Here is an 11,877-nt window from a genome sequence, read left to right as displayed (position 1 = left end):
GTACAAAGGAAAACTGGTGATAACTCCCTGTAGAAAGTGAATGCTTCACCTATTTATAATATTCTTTAGTCTGTAGTGATTCTTTAAGCACATCCCCATATCCACCAATGTTATGTCATTGTAGAGAGACAGAATGTGCTTGCGGCTCAGGGAAAAGAAATATCATTTCTCAATGAATGCCAGCAAACCAAATTAAGAGTTACCTCAGCTTGATATAAGAGGAATACTGTAAGCTGAGAGAGTCCCAGTAAAGATGAAAAAATAAGACTGAGCAGAGTTGATAAAAGCAAGGATAATGGAGTCATATTACCTGGATTCAAATCCCCACCATGTATTAGCTGCAAGACTTTAACCTCTCACACTCAATGTTCTCATCTGTAAAACAAAACATCTCTTGCTTAGTGTTGGTGTGGAGATTAAATTAATATTTTTAAATGCCTAGAGCAGTGCTTGGCACATCAAATGGACTATATAAGTGTTGTTAAATAAAACGAATGCACTGTCCCTTGATGATTCCAGATTACAATCAGGTGATGATTTTTCATCATTATTTTAAAAATATGAACAGCATGTCCTGGGGGATATGGAATCAACTTCTAGTTATTAGTCTCCCTAATGCTGAAATAAAACATGACTCCATCACTCTTTCTTGATGCAGGGATTTGAAAAGATACAAAACTTCCATGGGAGCAAAGAAGAAAATTTATCTTTGGGTTTCTACCATGTGAGTTGAGACTTGATCAGGAATTGCTGGGAGAAGAGACAAATTGAATCACGGGATGTATGAAAAGATCCTCTGAAGATGAAGAGTAACTATTTTTCACAAAGTCACTGAAAGATTAATATACATTCTGGGAATTAAATTCTATCATAACTTCTAGTTTCTTGATAAAAGACAAGATATATTTAGAGCTATTTTTCCTTTCTGCAGTCTCAGGACTTTGCCAGGCAGAAATAGAACAAGTTTCTCTGTGTGCCGATGCTCTTGGATACTGGATGTGAATAGCAAGAATTGGGGCATTGCAATCCTAAAGGACTCTGTGTTACATGATAATCCACCTCTGCTAAAATCAGTACTGTGTGAGAAGAAAGAGGTTGTAGGAAAATTGTCTGCTGAATGGACATAATTTCTGACTCATAGTAAAAACCCCTCAAGGTATCCATGCTGGGTTTTCCTGTTGATGACACCAATTCCTCAATCTTTTTCCTAACAGGATCCCCTGGCCTGGAATGGCAGTATCCCTGGCTCTCCATCCCTTTCTCCTGTATCAATGCTATGGTACTGTCAGGGAACTGCCTGGTCCTCCATGTGATCTGGACTGAGCCAAGCCTGCATGAGCCCATGTTCTACTTCCTAGCCATGCTGGCCCTCAGTGACCTGTGCATGGGGCTGTCCACAGTGCACACGGTGTTGGGGATCCTGTGGGGACTCAGCCAGGAAGTCACTCTTGATGCCTGTATTGCACAGACTTACTTTATCCATGGTCTGTCCCTCACAGAGTCTGGAGTCCTTCTCCCCATGGCTTTTGATCAGTTTATAGCAATTTGCAATCCTCTGAGGTATACATCTATACTAACCAATGCCAGGATCATCAAAATTGGGCTGGGAATTTTAGGAAGGAGTTTCATGTTCATCATTTCTCCCATAACTCACCTAAAATTTTTCCATTATTGCCATCCCCACATCCTCTCCGACTCTTTCTGCCTGCATCAGAACCTACTCCGGCTGGCCTGCTCTGACATTCGATTCAACACCTTCTATGCCTTAGCCCTGGTAATCTGCACCCTGTTTTTGGATTCAGTACTCATCCTTGGCTCCTATATCTTGATCCTCCACCCGGTCTTGGCTACTACATCCCAAGAGGAGCGGCTCAAGTCATTGCACACTGGTGTCTCCCACATCTGTGCAGTCTTGGTTTTCTACATCTCAATCACTGGTCTGACTATGGTGCACCACTTTAGGAAGCACCTCTCTCCTGTGGTTCATATCCTCATGGGCAACATCTACATCATCTTCACACCCCTGATGAACCCCATCATCTACAGTGTGAAGACCCAGCAGATCTGCAGCAGGATTCAGAGGTGGTACTCCTTGAAGAGGTACTGAAAATATTTTGGACGGTATGTGGGATAAGTGGTTTAGATGCAGAAAACTGTGGGCAGGAAAAGGGAAGGGATACATTCAGTTAAGGAAGTTGAAAATAAGGCAATTGAACATTAAGAGATTATATGACTTTCTATTAGTTAAAATATTTATACTTAAGACTTATGTAATTAAAAATTAAGTACTAATACTTATTAAAACCCAAGCTTTTTAATCCAAGTATAATATTGAAAGCTCTGATAGTAGAGTCATTCACCACATGCCTCTATCATCTCTGCATAGAAAAATAATATTTATAATTATTCAAAAACATATGTCTTACAACAAATATCTACATGGAAGTCATCCAAAAATACAGTTTGTGTCTGTCAGTAAAGGTACAATATAATCATCTCTTGGTGATTTGCCTTGATCTACCTAGAACATACAATTATTCTCTAACCTCAAATGGGTATTATCAGAGTGGTTAATAGTCCACTTATGAACCATCCCAAAATATCACCATTCTTCTCTACTCACCAATCCCTCAACAGACAACTCTGTCAGATGACATTTATAAGCATCTTTTAAATGTATACAAATGGCCACCAACCTCACTAAATCCCAGCTTAAGGAGAGAAATTGATGTCCTTTTGCTATCCAGAATAAGTGCTCCATTTCTGTTTTATGTGATCTTCTGTTTTCCTTTCTGGATTTGGTAAATAGCAACTAGGCAAGACTTTTTATAGGGACCTTTCATATTATTTAAATAATGTATTACTTAAATAATGTGAGGTCAGCAGGCTAGCAATTAGGGAAAGTAACAAATAATAAAGCCTAGTCAATACTGCAAGAAATGTGGAATTATAATTCATGAAGACTTTCAAAGGGAGAATAAATTGTTGTCCTTTTTTTATTTCTACACACACATATGGTCTTCATCATCCTCATCACGAATTACAGGAAAAATGTTTATGCTATAAGATGCAGCTAAAATCAAGGACTTCTTTGAACTCTTTCCATGAATTGTTGAGAACAGGCTTGGCACACATTTCATGTCCTTACAGGATTTCCCCAAATATTCTAATTTGCAGTTATTTCTCCTCTTCTACACTGGACCTTCTGAATTATCAAGCTTGTGACTCAATTTTTATACCAATTGTTCCTCAAGGAGTAGTGCTGGTTTGAACTAGGTGATTATGGATTAGGATACACGGGTATATAGGAAACAAGATGACTGGTAGCAAAGATAAATAAATATGTATATATATAACTGAATAGCCATTGAACTACAGTCTTAATGATAATCTGTATATGAGAGAGTTAGATGAAGACCTGGCAAAAAACTGTACACAGGCAAATGTTGGTTTGGTATAAGATTTCTTTGATGTCTTTCTTAGGTTTTGGAAATTTAAGGATTGAAGAAATCCTAAATTGTGTGGTACACTGATCAATAAAAATAACTTCCATTCTTCAAGAGTAATATGGCATCCAGGTCATACATCACATTGGTCCTTTTTCAACTTACCGTTAAAATGTACTAAGCATATAAAAAATGTGAGAGTTCACAACAAGTTTGAATTTCTGGAAAATAGCCAACAGATTGCAAATCTGAAAGCTTTTTCCATAGGCTGCATTGTAAGTGAAGCTGGGTGAAAATGTGTAATTAACAACATATGCCTCTTTACTCTGTTATCTGGGTAGAATCACCAACCAGACTTTATTCAGAGAAACATTTTTTCCACTCCAACTCATAATCACAGTGATGGAGTTTAAAGCAACAATGATTGTGTTGCTTAAAAAGTTGACTTTTCAATAGATGGCTGTCATAATTCTATTACAGGAGGTAAAAAGTCATGACTATCCATTATAGCAGGATGATTTAATATTGTTCTTTAAATATTAGTCAGTGGAAATGAGATAAGAAAATAATCAAGATGTTCATATGTGGTGGAAGAAGGCGATGTCATATTTATTTTTAAATTACTATAAATGTAAACCCTAAGACATTTTATGAATTATTTTTTAAAATTATAACTCTAAATGCATATAAATATATATTTAGTATATCAACACTCTGCTAGGATGGTATGAAAACATACAGTTAAAGAAATATAAACATATTTCTGACTCTATTTAACTATGTCTTCCTCCTAAAACAAGGCTATAGGTTGGCTATGAATTAAAAAAAAATAACATTTTAATCTTAAATATTGATAGCTTCTTATGGAAGACAAAAAGTCTGAGAAACAAGTATTTAAAAAATTCAAGCAAGACTTTGGACTAGCTCTAATATTAATAAAATATTTTGTGAAGCAAATTTATTTTATAAAATAAGGTATATGAACAAAAAATGCACAGAAAACTCAACATAAAAGAAGATTGAGTACATAAATAGAAATAATTAGTGAACAAATTTAATGAAAATCTAGTGGCATTTCATATCACTTGGGAAAATAGGGATTATTCAATAGACATATGGGGAAATATAAAGCTGGTTCTATACCTAATTTCTTAATATAAAAACAGATATTCCAAAATAAATTCCAGCCAGACCAATAGTGTGTAAAGAAAAATGAAACTGCAAAATTAAGGAAAAGCTGTTATTTAATAAGGTATTTGGATAAGAAAACTTTCCAAGTAAGGTCAGGAAACTAGAATTCATAAAGCGAGGATCAATAGTTGAACTAGACACACACACACACAGCATATGCACACATTATAATAAGATAAAAAAGAATTAAAATATTAAAATCTTTCTAATTTAGGACATGACAAGAATTAATTTACTTAGGCAAGCATTTTTACAAATCAGTATGGAAAGAAACAAAATAAGCCAATAAACAAAAGAAATTATTTAAATTGGCTGTACTTCGAAAAGAAATTCAAATTACCAATGTATATATATTAAAAGATATTCAGACTCATTTAAAATGAAATAATTACAAACTTAAAAATAATGGGTCAAATAAAATTTTGTATTTTGTATCCAACTGGAGAAATGAAATAAGATTTTCACCATCCAGTGTTGCTGAGTGTATTTGCTTTTATTTTGGATGTTAAGTAGCAAGGGCTTTTTGGAGGTAAATATGTCAATGTTATCCAAATGTTAAATCATCACCCACTTTAATAATGAAATTCTTTATTTAGTATTTTCCCTTATTTGTTTTCCCAAATAAATATGCAATGTGTATGCCAAAATATATTCTTTGAAACAGTTACATAAATACTAAGAGCAAATAATTTCTAAATCAATAGGGGAGTGGTTGAAAATATATTAATTCCAAATAACTATAGTTTCTACATTCAATAAAAATTGATAGATGTATATTTACTAAACTAAAGGAATGGTCTTTAGGTATTTTAATGAAAAATAGCAAATACTTAATTGGTATCCAATAGTAAGAAGTAGTAGATGGGGAATGCTAAAATGTGTATTATTATACTTCTTTGGGGTTTGTTAGCTAATATTTATGAATTTCACAACATAGCCTAGGAATGCTGGGAACATCCTATAATTGAAGAATGCTTTAGTTCTCATCTTAAATATCAGTATCTCCAGGAAACTTCTCCCAACCCATCCACACTTCAACTTGATGTTAGATTCCTCATCTACATTCTGCTCTTGGTAACTGTAATTCTATTGTTGTACAGATTATATGAGACTTTATTTATGTTTTTATATTCATCATTATATTCAATATTTTCTGTTTGTCCATTGTTCACTGTTTCTAGCACAAGTTTTGAAATATGGTAGAAATCCATACATATTTTTAAAATTAGAAATTAGTTAATTAATGCTCTGGAATAAATTTTGAATGTGCTTTACTTCTGCTGTTTTAAACTTGAATATTTAATTATACTGATGCATATGGAGTTACAGATTATAACAGAAATTAAAGCAGTGGAGGTAGGAATAAAGACTAGCACTCAAGACCTCAGAATTTTGAAATGAATTCTTTAATACCTGTATCTCATAGGGACATTTAACTATAGCTTGCTTACAGGAATTCTCAAAAGGTTAACAAGATTTTTGAATTGAAGATTAAAATTCACTTTTTTCCTGAATTCATTATATTTTTCCTTGACAGCAAAATATAACAATAATAAGAAATCAGTATTTGATATTAGTGAGTTGCAGAAACACATAAAAATTACTAAATCTTGGCTGAATTAATTTTAAAGCTTTACTTCTCAATTGGTCATTTTCAACTGTGTCTCAAGGAATAAGCTTGTGGTTCATCAAATAATTTGTGTGAGAATTGTCATAATTTCTCTCTCGGGCCTTAAGATATTGAAATTTCTAATGGTGACAGAATTAATCCTGGGGAAATAACCAACTTTCAAAATTATCTTAAATTCTGTCATTGTAAATGTCACAGAGTAATTAGATCTGATTGGCTACTATGCCTTTTGATGAAAACTTTAATCCAAGTTTTCTCTTCCTGAATTATATCTACGTGAACTAAGTGGAACAAGGTGGCTGTGATGGTTGGGTTCATGTGTCAACTTGGCTAGGTAGCCTAGCTCCTGGTCAAGTGGGCACTGGCCTGACGATTGCTGTGAGGATATTTGAGGCTGGTTAATAAACCAATGGGCTGGTTTGTCGGATCATTAGTCAATTGACTGCAGCTGACTGACGACTCATCAAGGGGCGTGCTTCCACAGTGAGAGAATGCAATTGGCTGGATTTGGTCCGGGTGATCAGTTGGAGGCTTATAAGCTGGACGGTTAGAGAACCTTCACTTCTTCTTCAGCTGCTCAGTGAAGCATTTCCTGGGGGAGCTTGTCAAAGTTGCTGGTTCGTTTCCTGAGGAGTTCGTCAAAGTTGTCAGTTCCTTTCCCGAGGAGTTTGTCGGATGTCTTCCTTGGAGTTGACAGCTTGTTGACCGCTCTGCAGAATTTGGACTCGTGCACTCCTGCAGTTGCGTGAGTCACTTTTACAATTTGATAATCAGAGACATCTCTCATTGATTCTGTTTCCAAGGAGAACCCTAACTAATACACCCATCATATATTGATTACAATATTGAATGCAAAGGACAAAGAGAGAGTTCTGAAAGCTTCAAGAGAAAAGCAGTGTGTTAGTACAAGGAAGTTCCAATTTGCTTGGTAATGATTTCTTATCAGAAACCATGGAGGCAAGAAGGCAGTCAGTTGAAAGAAAATAACTGTCAGCCAAGAATTTTATATCTGGTGAGACTCTCAAAAATGAGGGGAAGATTAAGACATTCTCAGATAAGCAAAAGTTGAGAAAGTCCATCACCACTTCACCTGCCCTATGAGAAATGCTAAAGGGTATCCTTCTGACTGAAAGGAAAGGACATTAGCAGCATGGATGAATAAAGAACTGCAGTAAAGGTGACCATTTGGATAATTATAAATGCAGTATTATTATACTGTATTGTTTTGTATATAACTCTACTTCTTACTTCCTACAGGTGCTAAAATACAAATGCAAAAAAGCAATGATAAATCTATGTTTTGGACATAGAGTGTATAAAGATATAAGTGGTGTGGGGCCTGTTGAGATATTCCTTCTAAGGTGAAGGATAAGCTGCTGCATCTGGCCCCTCCTACAACCAAAAAAGAGGCACAATGCTTAGTTGGCCTCTTTGGGTTTTGGAGACAACATGTTCCTCATTTAGGTGTGCTACTTCAGCCCATTTACCGAGCAGCTAGAAAAGCTTCTAGTTTTGAGTGGGGACCGGAGCAAGATGAGGCTCTGTGACAGGTCCAGGCTGCTGTGCAAGCTGCTCTGCCTCTTGGACCGTATGATCCAGCTGATCCAATGGTGCTGAAGGTGTCAGTGGCAAACAGAGATGCTGTTTGGAGCCTTTGGCAGGCTCCTATAGGAGAATCACAATGCAGACCCTTAGGATTTTGGAGTAAAGCTTTACCATCCTCTGCAGATAACTGCTCTCCATTTGAGAAACAACTGTTGGCCTGCTACTGGGCCTTAGTAGAGACAGAACACTTAACCATGGGCCACCAAGTTACCATGAGACCTGAGTTACCTATCATGAGCTGGGTGTTATCTGACCCACCAAGCCATAAAGTTGGGCATGCACAGCAGCACTCCATCATAAAATGGAAATTGTATATATGAGATACAGCTCGAGCAGGTCCTGAAGGTACAAGTAAGTTACATGAGGAAGTGGCCCAAATGCCCATGGCCCCCACTCCTTCCACCTTACCTTCTCTTGCCCAGCCCACAGCTATGGCATCTTGGGGAGTTCCTTACTGTCAGTTGACTGAGGAAGAGAAGACTCGGGCCTGGTTTACAGATGGTTCTGCACGATATGCAGGCACCACCCGAAAGTGGACAGCTGCAGCACTGCAGCCCCTTTCTGGGATATCCCTGAAGGACAGTGGTGAGGGGAAATCCTCCCAGTGGGCAGAACTTTGAGCAGTGCACCTGGTTGTTCACTTTGCTTGGAAGGAGAACTGGCCAGAGGTGCATCTGTATACTGATTCCTGGGCTGTTGCTAATGGTTTGGCTGGATGGTCAGGGACTTGGAAGGAACATGATTGGAAGATTGGTGACAAAGAAGTCTGGGGAAGGGGTATGTGGATAGACCTTTCTGAGTGGGCAAACAACATGAAGATATTTGTGTCCCAGGTGAATGCTCACCAGAGGGTGACTTCAGCAGAAGAAGGTTTTAATAACCAAGTGGATAAAATGACCCATTTGGTGGATACCAATCAGCCTCTTTCCCCAGCAACTCCTGTCATTGCCCAATGGGCTCATGAACAAAGTGGTCATGGTGGTAGGGATGGAGGTTAGCATGGGCTCAGCAACATGGACTTCCACTCACCAAGGCTGACCTGGCCACAGCCACTGCTGAGTGTCCAATTTGCCAGCAGCAGAGACCCACACTCAGTGCCCGATATGGCACCATTCCTCGGGGTGATCAGCCTGCTACCTGGTGGCAGGTTGATTACATCGGACCACTTCCATCATGGAAAGGGCAGACACATACTCCGGATATGGGTTTGCCTTCCCTGCACGACATGCTTCTGCCAAAATTACAATACATGAACTTACATAATGCCTCATCCACCATCATGGTATTCCACACAGCATTGCTTCAGACCAAGGAACCCACTTCACAGCAAATGAAGTGAGGGGATGGACACATGCTCATGGAATTCTGTGGTCTTACCATGTTCCCCATCATCCAGAAGCAGCTGGGTTGATAGAACGGTGGAATGGCCTATTGAAGACTCAATAACAGCACCAACTAGGTGGCAATACCTTGCAGGGTTGGGGCAGTGTTCTCCAGGAGGCTGTGTATGCTCTGAATCAGCGTCCACTCTATGGTGCTGTTTCTCCCATAGCCAGGATTCATGGGTCCAGGAATCAAGGGGTGGAAACAGGAGTAGCACCACTCACTATCACTCCTAGTGATCCACTAGGGAAATTTTTGCTTCCTGTCCCTGCAAGTTTAAGCTCTGCTAGTCTACAAGTCTTGGTTCCAAAAGGAGGAGTGCTTCCACCAGGAAACACAACAATAATCCCATTGAACTGGAAGTTAAGACTGCCATCTGGCCAGTTTGGGCTTCTTATGCCTCTGAATCAACAGGCAAGTAAGGGGATTACTGTACTGGCTGGGGTGATTGATCCTGACTCTCAAGGGGAAATAGCACTGCAACTACACAATGGAAGTAAAGAAGAGTTTTCCTGGAATACAGGAGATCCCCTAGGGCGTCTCTTAGTACTACCATGCCCCGTGATTCAAGTCAATGGAAAACTGCAACAACCCAGTCCAGGCAGGACTACCAATGGCCAAGAAACTTCAGGAATGAAGGTTTGGGTCACCCCACCAGGCAAAGAACCACTGCCAGCTGAAGTGCTTGCTGAGGGTAAAGGGAACATGGAATGGGTAATGGAAGAAGGTCGTGATAAATATGAACTACGGGCATGTGACCAGTTACAGAAATGAGGACTATGATGACATGAATATTTCCTCCTCGTTTTGTTATGATTAGTTTTGTATTTGTCTGTAAGCAATATCTTTGCTTTCTTCTCTGTCTTATCCCCTTATCATATGGGATAAGCTGTAACGTTCATTTTGAAGGTATGGTTTTAGGTGATGTGTTACAACTGCCAGTTGACAAAGGGGTGGACTGTGAGGTTGGGTTCATGTGTCAACTTGCTAGGTGGCCTAGCTCCTGGCCAGTGGGCACTGGCCTGACGATTGCTGTGAGGATATTTGAGGCTGGTTAATAACCAACGGGCGGGTTGTCGGATCATCAGTCAACTGACTGCAGCTGACTGATGACTCCTCAAGGGGTGTGCTTCCACAGTGAGAGAATGCATTGGCTGGATTTGGTCCGGGTGATCAGTTGGAGGCTTATAAGCTGGATGGTTAGAGAACCTTCACTTCTTCTTTGGCTGCTCGTGAAGCATTTCCTGGGGGGAGCTAGTCGAAGTTGCCGGTCATTTCCTGAGGAGTTCGTCAAAGTGTCGGTTCGTTTCCCGAGGAGTTCGTCAGATGTCTTCCTTGGAGTTGACAGCTGTTGACCGCTCTGCAGAATTTGGACTCATTGCACTCCTGCAGTTTGTGTGAGTCACTTTTACAATCATGATAATCAGAGACATCTCTCATTGATTCTGTTTCCACGGAGAACCCTAATACAGTGGCTATAGTTAAGATTTCTGACAAGAGAATAATATCTCTGCATGGCTCATGACATAATCCTAGAATTACATGGTGACTTACCTGAGCCAACTCAGATGTATGATAATCAAGAGCGATTTCTTTCAGCAAAGCAATAATTGATGTAAAACATTTGAATCCTTTGATACCTAGCACAGCCATATCATTTATTTAATGATGTTAGTGCTGTGGGCATAAAATTAGGCTATTATGTTTATTTTACAATGAAATCACTAACAGGGACCTAGAGACCTTTGTCTTTCATTACAGAGAAACATGTGCATTATTCCCAGGAGGAGACATTTTACCTTGATAGAAGCAGCATAGCACAGTGGTTAACAGTGCAGCTCCTATCTACAGACTGTTGGGGTTTTAAAATCTGGCACACCACTTGCTAGCTGTGTGTCTTATGGCATGTTCTTAACCTCTGATGCATCAGTTTTCATATCTCTAAAGGTTTCATAACAATCTGGCCTAATTCATGAGGCTATTGTAAGGATTAAATGAATGAGTACATGTAAGATTCTTAGAATGGCTTCTGGTGTATAGTAAACACTATATCAGCATTATTTGTTTATTTACATGCAGTGTTATTAATTCTTGAAGATGAGTGTGATATCATTGTTTCAGACATAGTCCTGCTATGGGTTGAATTCTGTCCCCCAATAAGAATGTTGAAGTTGAAAAGCCTTAGTAACCTCAAGGTGTGACCTTATTTGGAAATAAGGTCATTGCAGATGGAAATAGCTAATATAAAATGAGATCCTATTGGAGGTGGATGTGTGCTTATCCTATATGACTGGTGTTCTTATAAGAAGGGGAGAAGAGACACAGACAGGCTCAAGAGAAGAGAAGTCCATGTGAAGGGAGCCTACACAAAATAATGGATTAAAATAGAATAAATGAAGGGCATGGAGAAGGAAAAAGAGAATAGAGTGACTGACATATACCTTTACATTTTGCAATCTATGCCCTCATTTCTTGTACCTTACACACTTGGGTAATCATAGAATTAGAGTATGTAACTTCTGTAAACATACACAGGGCTCATCTGTCCTTCTTGGATTCTGTTTTAGTTTGCTAATGCTGCAGAATGCAAAACACCAGAGATGGATTGGCTTTTATAAGAAG

At 38.7% G+C, this 11,877-nt stretch overlaps 1 protein-coding gene across 1 annotated transcript; it reads left to right on the top strand.

The window, feature by feature from the left end:
- The first annotated feature begins 1,162 nt into the window (after positions 1-1,162).
- Positions 1,163-2,107, top strand: LOC119538515 (olfactory receptor 51V1-like). The gene has a single exon (XM_037841515.1). It carries the CDS (start codon positions 1,163-1,165, stop codon positions 2,105-2,107), a length of 945 nt encoding a protein of 314 aa, XP_037697443.1.
- The last annotated feature ends 9,770 nt before the right edge of the window (positions 2,108-11,877 follow it).

The sequence above is a fragment of the Choloepus didactylus genome, chromosome 6, assembly GCF_015220235.1.
Source record: "Choloepus didactylus isolate mChoDid1 chromosome 6, mChoDid1.pri, whole genome shotgun sequence".
NCBI lineage: Eukaryota > Metazoa > Chordata > Mammalia > Pilosa > Megalonychidae > Choloepus > Choloepus didactylus.
This window is presented reverse-complemented; position numbering and strand designations above follow the sequence as displayed.

Coding starts and splice junctions, on each gene's coding strand:
- LOC119538515 (XM_037841515.1), top strand. CDS start 1,163: ATGCTGGGTTTTCCTGTTGATGACACCAATTCCTCAATCTTTTTCCTA.